General features: G+C 35.4%; 4 protein-coding genes across 7 annotated transcripts; 3 read left to right on the plus strand and 1 right to left on the minus strand.

The window, feature by feature from the left end:
• On the minus strand, positions 4,829-7,735 carry LOC104778269 (tubby-like F-box protein 7). The gene is made up of 4 exons (XM_010502671.2): positions 7,292-7,735; positions 6,831-6,918; positions 6,077-6,206; positions 4,829-5,673 (listed from the first exon to the last, which is right to left on the minus strand). The coding sequence occupies exons 1-4, from the start codon at positions 7,616-7,618 to the stop codon at positions 5,070-5,072; spliced, it is 1,149 nt and encodes a 382-aa protein (XP_010500973.1). The 5' UTR covers positions 7,619-7,735; the 3' UTR covers positions 4,829-5,069.
• LOC104778270 (putative pentatricopeptide repeat-containing protein At1g53330) lies at positions 7,938-9,951 on the plus strand. 2 transcript variants are annotated; one of them, XM_010502672.2, is made up of 2 exons: positions 7,938-9,630; positions 9,705-9,951. In XM_010502672.2, the coding sequence occupies exon 1, from the start codon at positions 7,978-7,980 to the stop codon at positions 9,397-9,399; it is 1,422 nt and encodes a 473-aa protein (XP_010500974.1). In that variant the 5' UTR covers positions 7,938-7,977; the 3' UTR covers positions 9,400-9,630; positions 9,705-9,951. The 2 variants fall into 2 exon arrangements, with proteins under 2 accessions (XP_010500974.1, XP_010500975.1); XM_010502673.2 differs by having other exon boundaries at positions 9,739-9,951.
• Positions 13,074-15,253, plus strand: LOC104778273. 3 transcript variants are annotated; one of them, XM_019243959.1, is made up of 4 exons: positions 13,074-13,161; positions 13,244-14,241; positions 14,652-14,745; positions 15,180-15,253. In XM_019243959.1, the coding sequence occupies exons 2-3, from the start codon at positions 13,246-13,248 to the stop codon at positions 14,682-14,684; spliced, it is 1,029 nt and encodes a 342-aa protein (XP_019099504.1). In that variant the 5' UTR covers positions 13,074-13,161; positions 13,244-13,245; the 3' UTR covers positions 14,685-14,745; positions 15,180-15,253. The 3 variants fall into 3 exon arrangements, with proteins under 3 accessions (XP_019099504.1, XP_010500980.1, XP_019099503.1); XM_010502678.2 differs by lacking the exon at positions 15,180-15,253 and adding an exon at positions 14,876-14,974; XM_019243958.1 differs by lacking the exons at positions 14,652-14,745; positions 15,180-15,253 and having other exon boundaries at positions 13,244-14,470.
• On the plus strand, positions 15,159-19,292 carry LOC104778272 (probable disease resistance RPP8-like protein 2). The gene is made up of 4 exons (XM_019243972.1): positions 15,159-16,059; positions 16,161-16,307; positions 16,424-16,545; positions 17,587-19,292. Exons 1-4 carry the CDS (start codon positions 15,183-15,185, stop codon positions 19,156-19,158), a joined length of 2,718 nt encoding a protein of 905 aa, XP_019099517.1. The 5' UTR covers positions 15,159-15,182; the 3' UTR covers positions 19,159-19,292.

Here is a 20,343-nt window from a genome sequence, read left to right on the forward strand (position 1 = left end):
GAACTGTACGATAAATTTGGAAAACAAAGAGCAACCCTTACTTATCCTGAAGACCAGGCTGACCATACGAAAGTATTGTATTTTCACACCATTTCTAGTAAGCTTATTGCATATATATATAAACAAGATCCAGTTGTAAACAAAATTAAAGAACATAACCGAAAAGAGAAAATTAAAAAAGGATTTGCAGTAATTTTTTGTTGATAAAACTATATTTAAGATGACTACATCGAAAGGATTTGCAGTATCACTACAAGAAAGACGTACATTGTTAGCTCGGAAAATATGCTATCATAGGTAATACATAGCGATTTCATAAATGCTATGATATCGGCAGCTATGGTAGATACCTATCTACGATAGTTTTATTTTTCTAAGCTATAATAAGTTCATATACAATAGCATTAGTTAAATGTTTTAATTTAGTTTTTTCGTAGCAATATCTGAATGCCGTTATTTATTTTTTCATAACCATTTATAAAAAAATTTAATTTTTTCTAACAACTCAAATTGGGTGCTATGATATATCATTGTACAATAGCAAATATTTATTGCCGTAAATTATGTTTTCATAACTCTTTTTCGTGTTGTATTATTTTATTACATAACTAAGTTTATTCGCTATGATATAACGTCTTTTTTTTGCTATTGTAGTTGCATAAAAAAAATTTCTCCTGCTATTATATTGATGACTTAGTGCTATCTTTTAAAATAGAACATGCTATCATATATAATATATATAATCTGTAATTTCAGAGAAAGAAACCATTTATATAACATCTCAAAATCATTCTGAATAACATCCCAAACACAATTCCAAATCCAAAATGCAAAACATAAAATATTCCAAATTCGAAATACATAAGACTAGTCTTAAACTAGCTGGACCAAAGTTGCTTCATCCCCTGCAATAATGGACATTGTCTTATATCAGTTTTGCACATGAAATACTAAAAGCACAAGCATCACAGTAAATAATACTTACCAAAAGCACAAGCATCAGTTTACAACAGTCAATAGATGACCAACTGATCAATTGGCCATGCGATAGATGAACCAAGTGTATCTCTCATATACTCAATCTCATCTGATGGCCTCCAAACCGCTGTGTCATCTACCTTGACTATATCTATCCAAACTCGCACAACGTTAGGACCCAAGCGAACACAGTGTATCTTTTGCTCTGGATCAGTTGAATGCACCCGTCCTTCAGCAACAACCCGCTTCTTTTCGCTAATATCCATTAACTTACACTTCTGATTTTCCTTGATAGCTCCATTTTTTCGCTGACAATTTGACAATATCAACCAATTACTACAGGAATGAGACATAACCATAATCAACTTCTCAGAACATATAAATTAATATAACTTACCGGAGATCTTCGAAGAGGTGACTATGCAGCTGTTTGAGTTTCCATTGCATTAGATTTTGGAACTGTTCTTGGAGACTTCTCGCATGATGCTGAGGTTTGTGTCTTATGCGATTTAGATGCAGACTTTTGAGTAGGAGATAACTGACCTGTTGCATCTAGGTTGTTTTCAAAGACAACTTTGGTGACAGGCCATGCTACAAAAGACAGTAAACAGTCCTCTATGTATGTCACATCTTTTGTAGGCCTCCAAATAAATGTGTTGGGTTCGTGTACCACATCAACAAAAACTTTTACACCCTTTGGTCCGAGTGGAAGTCCATTCACCAAAGCTTTTTGATCTTGTGTGTTCCAACGGCCTTCAGCAACAACTACATCATCGTCAGACAGATCAAGTAGTTTGCATTTGTTCAAAGAATTGGTTCTTGTGCCCTATGAAAAACATTAACAAATCACTTAAGTATTCTAGATGATCTATAATATGTACAAACTTATTAATTAATAAACAAGATAGAAACTTTACAAGTGGTGCCATATCTTCTTCGTGGTCCCACTGTTCTAGACTAACACACTTCGTGGCAGGCCATGCAATCATGTGCCCAACATATTCTTCAATCGTGAACATTTCACTAGCAGATCTCCAAAGGAATGCTTCGGGTACAGTGGCAGTGTCAACCAATACTTTATAATCTAAAGGACCTAAACGAATCCCATTCACAACATCATCTGGATCCGTCGATATAATACGTCCCTCAACAACATTCGTAGCATCACCAGCCCAGTCAATCAAAATACACTTTGGTTGTGATTTTTTGTTCACACTCTACGCAAATTTAGATTATTAAAAACAAAATCAGAGTGTATAATTATAAAGAAATCAATATAATGGATTATTAATCACCTACCCTTGCAGCGGAGTTTTCACCAACTTCAACTTCTTGTCTCTGTAACATGCAAGAAAAATATCAAACAAAGTTTACATCATTATCCATCAGCTTATTGAACAAATAGAATAGTGCATTACCTGGTTCTTCAGATTGAAAATTTCATTTTGTAGTTCAGTAATCTTGTGCTTGAGCTTAATTTGATTCTCTTCCATTTCAGCGAAACACTTGTGCTTAACTTGGAAACAAGCTAATTTGGTCTTACTCATATTTCTGCCCATTGCCCTCATTCGACCGGGATTATCTGGTCCTAACAGTTGGCTAAGTGTATCTTGTCCTTCATTTGTTGCAACTGATGGATGATCAGAACTAACAAGCTTCATCCATACCCTTGTAACAAGATGGTCAACTACAACACTGGCTGAGTGACGATCAATGTTACGACAGTCCATGCAAGGACATATAATCATATCACCATCTCCCAAATCAGCAGCCACAACTCGTACAAAATTTGAAGCCCCTCTCTCGTAAGTTGGATCAGCTCTTCATTGCATAATTGAAGAGAAAAAAAAAAGTAAACTCTCTAAACCCCTACTTAAGTTAGCCTAACCTGTATAATTTATGCAATGATATACCTGCAAAGATGCACCAAATCCTTGTCCACCATTATATGATCTAACCTTAGTACATAAACAACATATACGATTTATTGACAGAATTTTAGACATGAATCACAATCACAAACACATATATCGCATATATTAAATCAATAACAATCACAAACACAAAACAGTATTTAGACAACTATATCAGATATATTAAATCAATAGCAATCAAAAACAGAAAACAGTATTTAGAAACAACCAAACAGAGAAAAAAAAAAAACAAGATATACACTTAGCAAGATTGTTCGATACACATAAGAGACGAAAAGAAAGAAGCTACTAACCTGTCCTGTAAATGGAGATAAATAAAAGCTTGTTCAGTTCCAAGATGTACACTTAGCAACACTTGCAAAACATAATTAGAGAAAGAGTATAAGTTTCAATTGGATACTTAAACAAAATCGAAGAGACTAATTGGATACATAACTAATCGGATACTAATGAGCTCTAATACAATTAAACAAATCTATTGCATGTCGAAAAATAACTGTGTATTGTTCCAATTTCATAACTGTGAATCAATTTCATAACAAATCGGGTACTAATATGCTCTGAATCAATTGAAAAAATCTATTGAATGTCCAAAAATCAAAACTTATATAAAACAATCATATGAGGAAGCAAACAACCTTCGAGTGGAGCTCAAATCCAGAACTTAACTCCGGCGGTACTTCAGAGGGCGGTGACGGCGACGGCGAATTGGTGTGTGTAAGAGATTTACGGGTAACTGGGTGAAGTGTAGGAGAGAGACTCGAACAAACCAACCTTCAACTGAGATTAAGTCCGGCGGTGCTTCAGAGGGCGGCGACGGGGAGTTTATTAACGGAATTGCCTCTCGAGATTTTAGGGTTTCAGCAACCAAAAGAGAAAAGGGGTGAAGTGAAGGAGAGAGAGTGCGATAAAGTGTTTAATATTTTTATTTTTTGGTAAAATTTGCTAAGTGTTTGGCGGAATAAGTGATTTTAGTTCCCACTTCTTAAAAAAACTATTATAGCGTTTAAACAATGCTATCATATGGTAACCAAATTATAAACTCAACTTCGGTAGCAGTTTTGAAAATCGTGCTATTACGAGGTGGTATCAATGTATATATTTTGTAGTGATATATGTTTCTTCTTGACGCTCCTCATAACAATCGTCTTATTCGTTGGAGTCAACTCTGTTGATTTGTCGAAATGTAGAAACTTTGATCCTATCGGAGGAATCCCTCAAGACTGCAGTTAGGGATGATGAGCAATGTAGAAAACTATGACGAAGGAATAAGACGACGACCTGGATTATAAGCCGAGGTCCTGAATCTCCTGATAGTTAATCAATTATATAAGTTTATAAAGATTATAATTTTTGTAAAATTATGATTTTCATATGAAAATATTGTTTGCAAAAAAATAAATATTATAATTATTCAATTTTTATTGATGAAAATCAGTAATCTTAACAAAACAAAAAAAAATCATTATTTTTGCTTGGCGACCCGAGGTCCTGATAGTTGTATGAACTCAATTAGTTGGCTAAAAGGCATCCAATTGTCATTTACCGGAAAAAGTGACAAGAATATCGATTTCCAAACTTATATGAATTGAAATCCTTGCACAGATTAAGTAGTCAAAACACGAGACGATTAAACCGGCTAAAGTTCCAAACAAAACATACGTGACTTGTCTACGTAAAGTTCCAAATTATCCTTTTTTGTTTTCAACCAAACATTAATTAGAAAACTACTCCTACCTACAAAGGAATTATCAGCAAAAGAGTGCAGGAAGACCCGGTTAAGTCAAGTTCCAAACTACTACCTTGTAAATTAAAACAAGAAGACCATGGACACTTGGTTCAAAGGCAGCAGAATTACTCGTTTCGTTGTTAGTTGTAAACTAGTAACAGAGAAAACAACTGCGGTAAGAATAATGTTTAAGAAATACATTTTTGATTTTGGGTTTTCAAGTTACAGTTTGGTGCTTACATAGTAATAATTACGTGCTTCTTCTCCTTCCACAATACCTTGCGTTTACACTTACACATGATTACAACAAAACATTACACTTTTTTTTTTGGTAAATACAAAACATTACACTTTTTGCAGAGACGTTCGCTTTTTTTTTCTTTAATATATATTTCTTTATTTTTGTGTTGCCTTTTTTGCTGGGGGTTTCACTCGCAGGCAAGTTTAGTGCCGAAACTTGTGAGACAGATAGCAAAAGCCTGAAATGCAGAAAGAGGCTGCCTATAATCCATTGTGAAAGTGTCATCTCCCACTTTGCCAAACTGTAGAAGAACTGTTTCTTCATCGCCTTTACCGCTCGGTTGACTTTGGTCCACGGTCGCAACCAACTGAAAGTTCTTGACAGACGCAACAGTTACTCGTCCATGGAAATTGAGACACCAGCATTGCAAGTGCTCGTGCCATCTCGGAGCTTTGTTCTTTAGTATTGTGAAGCTGGAACCATCCTTGTTGGGTTTTTTCATTATTTTGGTTACATCACATGGATTCTGGTCGAAACAGAGTCCAGCGGATGATGACGAAGAGGATGAGGAGGATGGGCATCGGAGTGTGCTTACCATTCTTCTTGGACCTCTTGATTTCAAGAGGTTGAATTTATAAGAAACATGACCGACTTCAAAGTTGCCTGCTGGAACTTGAGGGCTTATCTGCTTCGATGCAAATCTGCGACTGGCTTTGCCGTTTGAAGGCTTCGCTCCGTTATGTGGCGGTTGGCTATCGTATACTGTAAAGTTGGTCCCAAGAAAATCTGATCTGCAAAAGTTTCCAAAAAAATTATCAAGGAAACCGGAGACCTACCAAGATCAACTCGAAAGAGCTAGAAGATATACATTAGAAACATTTACATTTATCTCCTATATTATTTAAATTTGTATTTATCTTAGAATAGGAAACTTAGCCTTATCATATTTCTACCATTATGTATAAATATCTATCTTATGTTAATGAATAGATCAAGCCTTTCTAAATTATATCAAAAATAAACATGAACCTTAGATTTCAAGCCACCACTCATATTCTAAGCCAAAAAACACCAAGATTTCAGTTCCAAGAGTGGCAAAAACAAATTTAAAATTTCTGAGAAGGGAGAAGGCAATCTTGCTTTACAGATTAAATGACCGCCAAGGATATTCAGTGTTGCACACATTGATAATACCTTAATTTTCCAACGTATGCATTACTTCCTTGAGAGAAATCATCAGCATCAAGTGATATGATGTACTCAGTATAAGCACCGGTCCTGAACCTCCGTGCCGCCAGAAGAAACTTTCCTTTATCAGTGAATGCTGGTAAACAGAAGATACTAAAGGAAATTAGTAAATGCAGAGTCTAAAAGATAAACTAGCCGTAGTATAATAAGCAACATTTTAAAGCCAAGAAAGAATCCTACCGGATAACTAAATGAAGTATAATCGAAAATCACTTGAACTTGTTCCAAAACAACAAAAAGCAATCTGCTCTTAGTTAACCCCACTTGTAAATTATTTAACCTAACCAGACCATTGATGTAACTCAGAATATTATTCAGTGAAGAACTGAATAAAAAGATTATCAAAGCCTTGCAAATTACTCCACTGGTCAACAACTCCTATAATAGACTGAAGCTGGGACTATTCTTCATCATCACCCACCGAGGTCAACAAAAAAGTCAATACTTATTTATGGCAATTGGTTGGTAAGTTCTTTCAATGACCCGACCACTCAAGGCATTACATATTAGGCGAAAGACTGGGACAACTTACATTGTACGCCTAGGAATTCACTAAATCCAATCGTTTTCACACTATTCAAACCAAAAAAACCTAGACTTTTCATTGCCAGATATATAAACTTTTCCAATATTGACCCAATCAACTAATAAGAAGGCAACAAAGGAAAAAAGTGATATTTTGTTTTGGAAATTAACTTACATGGAGTAAGAGCAAGATACAAGTAGAAAGTCGATGTCTTCTTGTTCCTCTTTATCAAGCACTGATTCGAAAACTCTCGAGGACCTGGCTGCATCTCAAAGGAAACACTCAGAAAAATCTCAAATATCATGCCAATCTTTCAATTGCTCTAAACGAAAAAAGCAAACCTACAACTAAAGAAAAGACTCAAATTGTAAAAAACGTAACCAAAAATAGCAACTTTTTTAATGCATAGAGCAAAAAAACAAAGACCATAAACAAAGACTCCAATTGTAAAAAACATAAACACATCATGAAGTCGTAACTCGCACCAAATTTTTATAAACAAAGCAGTGTGCCTCTAACAGAATCGATTCCTAAAACGATCAGAGAAATCGAAAAAGCCCAAATTTGTGGAAATCAAAAGGTGTCAACCAAACCAAAAAACTTCAATTGACAAAATTTCAAAAGAAGGGAGTTACCAATTTGAGGCAAGAAGGGAAAGTGATTTTGCCGGAGTTGAGAGGCGATCTAGCGAAATCCTGAGTGATCTCTCTCCATTTCTTCGAAACGCAGGCGCAAGTCACTACATCACGGCGTTGTGGCCAACGGTCCTCACTCTCCTCCACGCGACGAATGATCTCGCCTAACAACTCAGGGAGCATCGCCGACCACGACGACGATCCAGCGGCCATGTTCGATGCCGACGGAAGCAGAATCGAATCGGGTTCCGGTGTCGTCGTCTCTCCCTGATGATCCCTAAACGAGTTCGAGATCCTCCGCGAGAGGAGGGACCGTGACAAAGGCATTTGTAAAGAAGAAGAAGGAAGAGAGAAAGAAGAGAGAGAGAAGTTTTCGATCTGGAAATAGAGAGGAGAGAGAAAGAAGAGAGAGAGAGAGGATGAGATGTGTGTTTCTTTTTTTTTGGAAAATCTGATGAGAAAAAAAAAATTAAACAAATTAATACGAACGTGCGAAATCTAGAAGACGGACAGACAGAGTGATATTTTTGGTTAAAGTGACACAGCTTGTGGTATATGAGTAGGTGACAGATCTTTCTAATTGGGCCACGTCGAAAATGTTAAAAACAATCATGACAGACACAGTGTACAAGTATATTTATTTATACACACAGCACATTGATTAAACCGGATACGATGATTAAACCATGTCCACCGTGAAATCTGTCTCTTCTTCCTTTAGGCTCGCGTCTCTCCTCCGCCGTGAGAATGATCCTTCCGCCGCAGTTAAGCTTTTCCGAAACCCTGATCCTGAATCAGCCAACCCAAAAAGACCGTTTAGATACTCGCTTCTTTGCTACGATCTCATCATCACGAAACTCGGCGGCTCCAAGATGTTTGACGAGCTAGATCAGGTGCTTCTCCAGCTCAAAACCGATACTCGGATCGTTCCCACGGAGATTATATTCTGCAACGTGATTAATTTCTTCGGTCGTGGAAGGTTGCCTAGTCGTGCGCTCCACGTGTTCGACGAAATGCCTCAATACCGTTGCCAACGCACTGTGAAATCAGTGAATTCTCTGTTAAGTGCGCTTTTGAAGTGCGGGGAGTTTGAAAAAATGAGGAAGCTTCTTTTGGGTATTGATGAGTTTGGTAAGCCTGACGCTTGTACTTACAATATACTGATCAATGGATGTTCTCAGAGCGGGTGTTTCGATGATGCCTTGAAGCTATTCGATGAAATGGTTAAAAAAAAGGTGAAGCCCACTGGGGTAACCTTTGGGACGATGATTCACGGGCTGTGCAAGAATTCGAGGGTGAAGGAAGCATTGAAGATGAAGCAAGATATGTTGAAAGTGTATGGAGTACGTCCCACTGTTCACATTTATGCGTCGTTGATCAAAGCGGTTTGTCAAATTGGTGAATTGAGTTTTGCGTTTAAGCTTAAGGATGAGGCGTACGAAGGAAAGGTTAAAGTAGACTCAGCTATTTACTCTACCTTGATTAGCTCGCTTATAAAAGCTGGCAGGTCGAGTGAGGTGTCGAGGATCTTGGATGAAATGAGTGAGAAAGGATGCAAACCCGACACAGTGACTTACAATGTCCTGATTCACGGGTTCTGTGTTGAGAACGATTTTGAATCAGCTTATAGAGTTTTGGATGATATGGTAGATAAAGGCTTGAAGCCAGATGTTATAAGCTATAACATGATACTTGGTGTCTTGTTCAGAATCCGAAAATGGGAAGAAGCAACTTACTTGTTTGAAGATATGCCCAGAAGAGGTTGCAGCCCTGATACCTTATCTTACAGAATAGTTTTTGATGGTCTTTGCGAGAGTTTACAATTCCAAGAAGCAGCTGTTATCTTGGACGAAATGCTTTCCAAAGGTTACAAGCCTCGCAGGGATAGGCTAGAAAGTTTTCTGCAAAAGCTTTGTGAGATTGGAAAGTTGGAGATTCTGAGTAAAGTTATAAGTAGCTTGCATAACGGGGATGCTGCTGAGGATGCAAATGTATGGTCGGTTATGATACCTACAATGTGCAAAGAACCTGCGAGATCGGGTTCGATTGATTTGTTATTGAATGCAATAACGGAAGACGGTCCTTTATCAGCAATGCTGCAGTGCTAGGTCACTCTTGTCATGCATGTTAATGTTGCTGTGAACCTTGTTCTGGTGATACAGGACAAGGAACAAAAAGAACTAGAGAATTGCCAAATCTTGTAAACAGGTAAATCATTACCACATGGGCTCTCGTCAATTTAGATAGCGGAAGAATGTGCTATCTGCTCCTAATTGAAGCTCTGTAAAGTGGTGGTGCAGAGGAATGATCCCATCGCTGAACCAAGCTCTGTTATTGAGGTATGATTTTCCTTCGGTTGATTTAAAAGATAAAATATAATACTACAAGTTACCAACTACTTTTTTGAGGGCAGCCGTCGTGGTGGTGTTAGTGGTGGCGTGGGACAGCCGTCGTGGTGGTGTTAGTGGTGGCGTGGGACAGCCGTGGTAATATTGGTGATGGAGGCGGCAGCAGTGACTGCGATGTCGTTGAAGATGGTGATGGTGGCGGCTGCAGCTCTGCTGAATGATTTGTTATGATGATTTAACGATTTAATTCTATTTTTGTCTACCATTCGACTCTGTTTGACTTAATCTTATAAATAAGACACATTTGATTCATCTAAAATAATGTTAAATTGATTGTTGAAACAGTTCCCTTGATCTGTTCTTAATTCATCCATGACTCTAGGAATCCAATTGCCTGAAACTGGTCCATAAATCTTCTGGTTGTCTACTCTTCGAGTGGAAGCATGGTTTGCTTGACACTGTTTAAAACTCAAAACAATAACTTGTAAAAACGTTTACTAATCTAGAATTAATTTTACATTCAATTCAAAAAAAAAATGTTAATTAATAAGAACCTGAACCAAAAGAAGAACTCATCATCTATTTGTTCAACCTTCAGAAATCATTTCACAATATACAATAAACGATATATAGTCTATGTTGTTCTCCCTCTATTTAATTTCAGTTAATAGCATCTTTTAATATAATAGATTTTAATTCACCGTACATCAGAACAATTTTTTAAGAACAATTATTAAAGAAACAAATATGTTGTATTTTTTGTGTTTGTTTACTTATGTCAATCTTACAAATAAAAGGTTATTTTACCAAATGTACCTAAGTTTGATTAAATTTTATTTAAAATTATTTATAAACTTATATTATGCGTGAGACAATATTCTTATTTAAAGTTTAATGTAGTTATAATTATGTAATAAGTTCTAAAGACCAAAATATTTTATATTATATTATTTTGTATATCAAACATTGTATATGTGAATTAAGTTGATAATAATCAAATTTGCAACTCCAATGATTTTACGAATGAAGAAGAAGTCATTATTTTCTAGTATCATTGTTTTCTAGAATCTATCATGCCAGATTGTTTTTTGAAATATTTTAAACTTTTTCATATTTTAAAAACGGCTTGTATAATATTTGTTTATAAATTAACTTTTACAATTATTTTGTAAATTATAATTTGGTAATACTATTAAAATATACTTTTAAGTTTTGGGTACTTTTTTGGTACATTTGTAATCGTGATGTATTTTTATCAATTCTTTGTTTAAGATTTACATTTTTATTTCCTGAATTAATGTTGTTTTTCAGAGTTTGAACATTTAGTTGTCTAAGTTGTATTTTTGGTTTAATAGTAGTTTCAGTTCAATTTTAGTTTTGACAACCAATTGATATTCTTGGTTAGATGTTTTTGAACTAATATAGTTGGATGATTTAATAATCTTATATAGTTGGTTGAGTTTGAAAACTGGGTAGTTTATAAATATTATTTGTAAATTTATGTAATTTACGGGAAATCCTTGGTTAATATTTTTCTCCATATATCTTTGTGGTTAATATATGTTGGAAAGTGTGAAAAAGCGGTATATATACATATGCATTTTAGTAGAGTATTTCTTAGTGTAAAGAGTAAATTCAAAATTTCAAAGATTCAAAAAAAAAAAATAGTCTATTGTGTTTTTTTTTCCAAAAATACAAATTTTTAATTTAGAATTATGTTGAATACTTTCGAGAAGATACTGAAAATGACTAAATGTTTATAAAGGTTAGCAGATTAAATTAAAAAAATTATATATCTCTTGTCATCAAAGTGAAAACCGTTATTCCATCTTGTAGTCGCTGTTTTAAAGTTAAGATTGAGTGAAATCTTTTGCAAGTAGCTACTGTCTTAAAACCACCATAAAAAAAAACATTTACTGTTAAATTAATATTGTCATAAAGCCTCCATACAAGAAGAGATCTACATTTAAATTAATATAAACAGATTAATTATTAATTTAATGAACAATGAACACATATATGAAAACAAATTATATTACACTCTAAGTCTCTAACAAAATATTAATATTTATGAAATGATAGACTAAAGTTACTAAACAATGAAAATAAAGGAAAATAAACTATGAAAAAAATTAATACACTATCAAGTATCAAATTTCTTAATACAAATGTAAAATTAAACTTATGATAAAACAAACAATGAAATATATATATATATATATATATATATATATATATATATATATATACATTAGCACTTTCCAACATAATATAATTAAGGGTATGTTCGTCGTTTACGATTACATTAACATTGTGTTAAAGCCTCCATACATAAAAATATTTACGTTTAAATTAACATAACGTGATGATGGAAACACTAGATAAGTAATGTTAATTAGAAGAAATTAATATAACCTTTTTTTTTTGAACATGCATAAATTGTTTCAAAAAAATCCTCTACAAGACGTCTGAGAAAATTGTGCTTCAGAGCTCCGATAATCAATGCTATCAGGTTGATCAAGTCTCTAATAAAATATATGAAAACAAATTATATTACACTCTAAGTTTATAACAAAATGTTTATTTTTGTAAAATGATAGACAAATGTTACTAAAAAATGAAAATAAAAGAAAATAAACAATGAAAAAACTTAATACACTATCAACTATCGAATTTCTAACACAAATGTAAATTTAATCTTATGATAAAACAAACAATGAAAGAAAATAAATTATACACTAAAATCTCTATAAGTTAATACTCTATAAATTAATAAACACTATAAATTAATAAATTTTGTTGATCCTGAGTCGGGCCAAGGTAAAAAATAACAAAATTTGATAAGATAATAAAATAATAATTATTTTGAAATTCTCATTTAAAATATGGCGTCAATAATATCATAAATTAAATAATCACGTAAATTTATACATATATATATATATATATATATGCTGATATAATAATGTATGCTTTAAATTTTTGAATTTTCTCCTAAAGCTCATATTTTTTTTTCACCTAAAACTCATATCTATAAAAAAATTGTTATGTGATATTTTCAAACTATAATGATATAAAATATTCTATAACATGTCATAAAAATAGAATTTTTTTTAAAAAAATTTCAATTTCTTGATATTTAACATTTTTATTTTCATAGTTTGATAGGCTATTAAAACATGACTGTTGATATTATTATTAATAAATCTAAATTTATGTATCTCATATGTATAAGTGAATTTGTTTGAATTTATTGTAAATAATATTTTAAATTATTAGTTTACACTATACAATAACAATGATTCATGATAAATTAATAAAATTTCCCAACATTATTAATTGTAATAAGGTTTACTGTATAATATATTTTCATTTTCAAACATTATATAATTAAGGATACGTTGGTCATTTACAGTTCAGAGAACCCTAAAGTCGGTCGACCGACGAGGTTGTTTGTTCTTTTATTTAGTTTTATTCTTGGACTAATCCAAAAAAGTTCATCAATTCCGATTCACGCACTCTGTAAGTTTTGAGTGATGAATTGCTTATGATTCACCTTTGGAACTCTGCGTATTAAAAAAGTTATGATCTTTTGGTTTTTCAGGAATGAATCTTGGAGTGAAGATGATGCAGAAGAAGATGGCTGTTCTCTACCATTATCCTTGCCACGACGGTGTTTTCGCAGCTTTAGCCGCTCATCTCTACTTCTCAGCAAACTCAATCCCTTCACTGTTCTTCCCCAACACAGTCTACTCTCCGATCACAATCAGCCAACTTCCACTTGAAGAAATCAGTCATCTCTATCTTCTTGATTTCACTGGACCTCCTGGTTTCGTTCAACAACTCTCTCCTCAAGTCGAAAATGTCGTGATCCTCGATCACCATAAAACCGCTATCGAGAGCTTAGGTGATGATGCCTCTTCCACTTGCAAGAACCTTACTTGTGTTTTGGATATAGAGAGAAGCGGTGCCACCATTGCGTTCGACTATTTTACTCAGAAGCTGATTGATGAATGCAGAGGAAGTTGTTGCAAGGAGATGAATGATTTCAAGAGGATGAGACGTGTGTTCGAGTATATCGAAGACGCTGATATATGGAAGTGGGAGCTACCAGAGAGCAAAGCATTCAACAGTGGGATCTTGGACTTGAAGATCGAGTACGACTTCAATATTAACCAGTCGTTGTTTCAGCAGCTACTCTCGTTGGATCATGAAACTGTGATTAACAGAGGAAAACAGAGTTTGTCTAAGAAACGTAAACTGATTCACGAGGCGTTGGAGCAGTCATATGAGATTGTTCTTGGAGGAGGTTGTGATGAAGAGTTTGGACGGTGTTTAGCTGTGAATGCAGATGATGAGATTGCTGAGCTTAGAAGCGAATTAGGGAATCAATTGGCTGAGAAGAGCAAGAATCTGAAGTTTCGAGGTATTGGAGCTGTTGTTTACAGAGTTCCTGAGCTTGGAGATGAGAAGAAACTGAAAATTAGTTTGAGGAGTGTTGTAGAAGAAGACACAACTCCGGTTTCTCAGAGATTCGGAGGTGGTGGTCATAAGAACGCAAGCTCCTTCTTGTTAAGCTCCATGGAGTTCGAGCATTGGAAGGTGAATAGAAACTCTTCCAATAATAGATTAAGCTTAGAGATGTTGTAGAATCAGCTATTTAGCTCTCTGTATGGAATGCTTGTTTGAGCCAATGTGGTTACATACAGTATTGCCAATTTTGGTAGTTTAATTCGGGTTTAGTTCTGCTTTGTGGTTTTGGAAAAACATGAACCATTGTAAACTCAAGTTGACTATGAATTGGTTTATACGATTTTTTGTTTTTAGTTTTGATTCCAATGTATCTTTAATTTTCAAAGTAATCTATGCATCGTTTTGTTTTTTAGCCTTTCCAGTTCATTTGGATTCAGGTTCGAATGTTTGGATTTCTAAGAAGTATAACTAAATGTAACCAAATTAAGCATTTGAAGTACAACTTAATTGATAAGTTGTGATTATCTCATTGATTACAGCCTGCAGGACTCATGGGAACAACACCAAGTTGAAAGTTCCACAACACTCCACAAGTCAGAATGGCAAATTAGCTCCATGTCGTTTTGATTCAAGGTAAATGACTTTCTCATTAGCTCCGTTGACTTTAACATCCCATTTCTCTAAATACTATGAAAATTCAGTTAACCGACAGTAAAAGTTAAGATCAGCAAAGTCTTTAAAATTGATACTTTACATGTGCTAGTTGGAGGAAGTAACGGGGTCCTCAAAGGAGCTTTATTGTCATGATGCTGAGTTAAAGAATAAGTTTTAATAAAATATCTTCTAGCTGATGAGAATGAAGAATCACAGGTTATTGTCATAACTGATTACTGTGGACTACCCTTAGCCAATGGATTGGTAGCTGGATAAGGTTGACTTTGACTTTGAAAAATTGATCTCTCTTCTTTCAAAGGAGGTTGCGACCAGTTTCAGTCAATCTTGTTTCATATATATAGTTTATGTCTGCTTGTTTTGCTTTGATATCCGTCTTCTGTATTTTGTTGTAGTATATGGCTGAGGCAGTTGTATCATTTGGAGTTGAGAAGCTTTGGGAGCTTCTAACTCGAGAATCTGCCCGATTGAATGGTATAGATGAGCAAGTTGATGGACTAAAGCGTCAGCTGGGAAGGTTACAGTCGTTGCTGAAAGATGCAGATGATAAGAAAAATGAAAGTGAAAGGGCGAGAAACTTCTTGGAAGATGTCAAGGACATTGTCTATGATGCTGATGATATTATCGAATCCTTTCTTCTGAAAGAACTTAGAGGAAAAGATAAAGGGATCAAGAAGCATGCGAGAAGACTTGCTTGCGTTTTAGTAGATAGCCGGAACTTTGCTTCTGATATCGAAGGTATAACTAAGAGGATCTCTGAGGTGATTGCTGGAATGCAGAGTTTAGGGATACAACATATTATCGATAGTGGTGGCCGTTCACTGTCTCTGTCTCTGCAAGAAAGACAAAGGGAGATCAGACAAACATTTTCTAACAAATCTGGAAGTGATCTTGTGGGGTTGGATCAGAGTGTTGAAGAATTGGTTGATCATTTGGTGGAGGATGATAGCATTCAAGTGGTTTCTGTTTCTGGAATGGGCGGTATTGGTAAAACCACACTCGCTAGGCAAGTTTTTCATCATGACATTGTCCGACGCCATTTTGATGGATTCTCATGGGTATGTGTTTCGCAACAGTTTACGCGTAAGGATGTTTGGCAAAGGATCTTGCAAGATCTTAGACCATATGATGAGGGCATTATACAGATGGATGAATATACACTCCAAGGTAAACTCTTTGAATTGTTGGAAACCGGTAGATATCTGCTTGTCCTCGATGATATATGGAAAGAAGAAGACTGGGACCGAATAAAAGCTGTGTTTCCCCATAAGAGAGGTGAGCTCTAAATCTAACTGTACATACATAAATCACCAATAAGGTTGGTAATAGATGCCTTTTATTTCATTTCACTATCATGAACGATAAGTATTTTGCAGGTTGGAAGTTGTTACTTACTTCCCGCAATGAAGATATTGGTTTACATGTGGATCCAGCATGTTTTGCCTTTAGACCAAGAATCCTTACTCCCGAAGAAAGCTGGAAGCTATTTGAGAGAATTGTATCCCCTAGGAGAAACGAAACTGGTATAATACTTTCATTTCATATATAAAATAAAAGAATCTTTGTGCATTGATTTTTCTCTTATGAATCCTTTTAAGACTGAGAAGTGTAATATATATTATCTTGTCCTGGTTTTCAGGATTTAGGGTTGATGAAGCCATGGGAAAGGAAATGGTGACATATTGTGGAGGACTACCGTTAGCCGTTAAAGTGTTGGGAGGGTTGTTAGCTAAGAAACATACAGTCCTCGAGTGGAAAAGAGTATATAGTAGGAAACTCTGGTTTGAATGAAAACAATCCCAATTCGGTTTACCGAGTATTGACTTTGAGTTATGAAGATTTGCCTATGCAGTTAAAGCATTGCTTCCTTTACTTGGCTCATTTCCCTGAAGATTCCAAGATAGAAGTTAAGACATTGTTCAACTACTGGGTTGCAGAAGGAATAATAGTGTCAATTTACGATGGATCAACCATTCAAGATAGTGGAGAAAGCTACCTAGATGAGCTAGTGAGGAGAAATATGGTTGTTGTTGAAGAAAGCTATTTGAGTTCCAGAATAGAGTATTGTCAAATGCATGACATGATGAGAGAAGTTTGTTTATCTAAAGCCAAAGAAGAGAACTTTCTTCAAGTTGTCAAAGTTCCTATAGCTACCGTTACTACCATCAATGCTCAATCTCCTTGTAGGTGTCGCAGACTTGTTCTACATAATGGTAATGCAGTTCATATGCTGGGACATAAAGACAACAAAAAAGTTAGATCTGTTTTGGTTTTTGGAGCCGACGAAAACTTGTGGAAGCTTTCAGGTCTCCGATATTTACCGTTGCTCAGAGTGTTAGATCTTTCTTACGTACAGTTTGGAGGGAAGTTACCATCAAGCATCGGAGAGTTGATTCACTTGAGATTCTTGAGTTTATACGAGGCTGGGGTATCTCATCTACCTTCTTCTCTACGGAATCTAAAGCTTCTTCTCTGTTTGAACTTAGGTGTTGTTGATCGGTTACTAGTTCATGTGCCAAATGTTTTGAAAGAGCTGCAAGAACTAAGATACCTTCGCTCACCTCGTTCAATGCCTGCTAAAACCAAGTTGGAACTGAGTGATCTAGTTNTAAAAGAATCTTTGTGCATTGATTTTTCTCTTATGAATCCTTTTAAGACTGAGAAGTGTAATATATATTATCTTGTCCTGGTTTTCAGGATTTAGGGTTGATGAAGCCATGGGAAAGGAAATGGTGACATATTGTGGAGGACTACCGTTAGCCGTTAAAGTGTTGGGAGGGTTGTTAGCTAAGAAACATACAGTCCTCGAGTGGAAAAGAGTATATAGTAGGAAACTCTGGTTTGAATGAAAACAATCCCAATTCGGTTTACCGAGTATTGACTTTGAGTTATGAAGATTTGCCTATGCAGTTAAAGCATTGCTTCCTTTACTTGGCTCATTTCCCTGAAGATTCCAAGATAGAAGTTAAGACATTGTTCAACTACTGGGTTGCAGAAGGAATAATAGTGTCAATTTACGATGGATCAACCATTCAAGATAGTGGAGAAAGCTACCTAGATGAGCTAGTGAGGAGAAATATGGTTGTTGTTGAAGAAAGCTATTTGAGTTCCAGAATAGAGTATTGTCAAATGCATGACATGATGAGAGAAGTTTGTTTATCTAAAGCCAAAGAAGAGAACTTTCTTCAAGTTGTCAAAGTTCCTATAGCTACCGTTACTACCATCAATGCTCAATCTCCTTGTAGGTGTCGCAGACTTGTTCTACATAATGGTAATGCAGTTCATATGCTGGGACATAAAGACAACAAAAAAGTTAGATCTGTTTTGGTTTTTGGAGCCGACGAAAACTTGTGGAAGCTTTCAGGTCTCCGATATTTACCGTTGCTCAGAGTGTTAGATCTTTCTTACGTACAGTTTGGAGGGAAGTTACCATCAAGCATCGGAGAGTTGATTCACTTGAGATTCTTGAGTTTATACGAGGCTGGGGTATCTCATCTACCTTCTTCTCTACGGAATCTAAAGCTTCTTCTCTGTTTGAACTTAGGTGTTGTTGATCGGTTACTAGTTCATGTGCCAAATGTTTTGAAAGAGCTGCAAGAACTAAGATACCTTCGCTCACCTCGTTCAATGCCTGCTAAAACCAAGTTGGAACTGAGTGATCTAGTTAACTTGGAGTCCTTGACGAATTTTTCTACTAAACACAGTAGCGTGACGGACCTACTCCGTATGACAAAGCTCACGGTACTCAATGTGATTTTCAGTGGCGGGTGTACTTTTGAAAATCTGTTATCATCTCTTGGTGAACTGAGAAATCTCGAAACGCTTAGTTTTTATGATTTTGAAAATATCAGTGTGGCTGAACATGGGGGAGAACTCGTTCTTGATTTTGTTCATCTAAAGGATTTAACTTTGTCCATGCATATGCTAAGGTTTCCGGATCAATACCGGTTCCCTCCCCTTCTTGCGCACATATGGCTAATCGGATGCCGCATGGAGGAAGATCCAATGCCGATTCTAGAGAAGTTGCTTCATTTGAAATCGGTTTATCTTTCATCTGGTGCATTCGTGGGAAGGAGAATGGTGTGCTCGAAAGGAGGATTTCCTCAACTATTTGCTCTCAAAATGTCGTATAAAAAAGAGTTGGTAGAGTGGAGAGTAGAGGAAGGGTCGATGCCATGTCTTCGTACTTTGACTATAGACAATTGCAAAAAGCTGAAGCAACTCCCGGATGGGCTCAAATTCATAAGTTGCTTGAAGGAACTGAAGATAGAAAGAATGAAGAGGGAGTGGACTGAGAAATTGGTAATAGGTGGGAAAGATTACTACAAAGTCCAACACATTCCCAGTGTTCAGTTTATCAACTGTGGCCAGTAATGAGCAAGTGTTACTTGTTTCTCTTTTGTCCACTTTGTTCATTTTTTTATTGGTTTTGCATTCTACTTGGATTAACAAATAAAAAACTACTTATGTTCTTACTTTTGATTCTGGTTTTAGAGAAAATATTGCGTTATGGGTTGTATAAGATGCTGGAAAACATAAATGGTCCAAACAAATAAGCATACTGCCATCAATAGTCTCCTAGAACTATTCTACATTTTCTTTTACAATACCGAGAGGAAGACTTCATTGTAAACATTTCAAAGACCTTATGCAAATTTGGCTAAAGTATGACTAGAATCCTCTACCCATCTGTTCCTACATTAATAGTTCCTGCCTTGTTTTTTATCTTTTTTTTTGGCAAGGGATGATTTTATGTGTAAAGCTTTTGTATCTACTACAAACCTTTCATTTTATATGATATTGACATGCTACAAACCTTTCCTTTTAAATGTTTACGCTTCTTCTTCGCCAAGATTGCATCTCTGATTTGTCGGTCTAGCCCCTTGAACAGGATCTGAGCATCTGTAGATGTGTTGTTGTGATATTTGTTGTTGCGTTCCATCCAGATTGCATAGAGAGTAGCTTGAGCGACCAGTCTATGGAGACATCTAGGCGATATGCTGTCTTTGACATCTAGCCATTCCGAAAGTGAGTCAAACTAAGATTCAATATCCAGGGATTTGAAGAGTTTAAGCATTCTCCATGTATGTATTTATAAGGACTCTAGGATTTAACATCTGGCATGAAGCCATGAACCATCTGCAAGTCTTGGAGGATCACCTAACTATGCTTGATGCAATGCAACACACCACGCACAGATCTTCCAACTACAGACTCATCATCAATATACTCTTCTGATCGACATTGAAGTCTATAGCTAATTAATGTCATTTGTGTATCAAGTCTTCTTTTTTTTTTTTTTTTCTAGGTTTTTAGAAATCATATGAATTAATTTCCAAACCAAATCGTTCATCATGCATGGGTACTAAGTAGCAAAGCCTATCGTGTAAACTAAGCTGAAAATCGTGGAAGTCAACGCTTATAATCCAACTAAACGTAGTCTCTGCCTTGTTCTACACGAAATCGTAGGGTTTATCAATTCAATTATGAGCACTAGCTAGCAGGTGGAACTTTTTTTTTTTTTTTTTTTTTTTTTTTTTTTTTTTTTTTTTTTTTTTT

This window comes from Camelina sativa, chromosome 3 (genome assembly GCF_000633955.1).
Source record: "Camelina sativa cultivar DH55 chromosome 3, Cs, whole genome shotgun sequence".
Taxonomy (NCBI): Eukaryota; Viridiplantae; Streptophyta; class Magnoliopsida; order Brassicales; family Brassicaceae; genus Camelina; species Camelina sativa.

Excerpts from the sequence above, each read along its gene's own strand:
- LOC104778269 (XM_010502671.2), bottom strand. The coding sequence starts at position 7,618 with ATGCCTTTGTCACGGTCCCTCCTCTCGCGGAGGATCTCGAACTCGTTT. Across the intron at positions 6,919-7,291 it reads TCCCTTCTTGCCTCAAATTG|CCAGGTCCTCGAGAGTTTTC; the intron begins GTAACTCCCTTC and ends TTTGAGATGCAG. Across the intron at positions 5,674-6,076 it reads GCATACGTTGGAAAATTAAG|ATCAGATTTTCTTGGGACCA; the intron begins GTATTATCAATG and ends AAACTTTTGCAG.
- LOC104778270 (XM_010502672.2), top strand. The coding sequence starts at position 7,978 with ATGTCCACCGTGAAATCTGTCTCTTCTTCCTTTAGGCTCGCGTCTCTC.
- LOC104778273 (XM_019243958.1), top strand. The coding sequence starts at position 13,246 with ATGAATCTTGGAGTGAAGATGATGCAGAAGAAGATGGCTGTTCTCTAC.
- LOC104778272 (XM_019243972.1), top strand. The coding sequence starts at position 15,183 with ATGGCTGAGGCAGTTGTATCATTTGGAGTTGAGAAGCTTTGGGAGCTT. Across the intron at positions 16,060-16,160 it reads TGTGTTTCCCCATAAGAGAG|GTTGGAAGTTGTTACTTACT; the intron begins GTGAGCTCTAAA and ends AGTATTTTGCAG. Across the intron at positions 16,546-17,586 it reads CAGTCCTCGAGTGGAAAAGA|TCCTCGAGTGGAAAAGAGTA; the intron begins GTATATAGTAGG and ends AGAAACATACAG.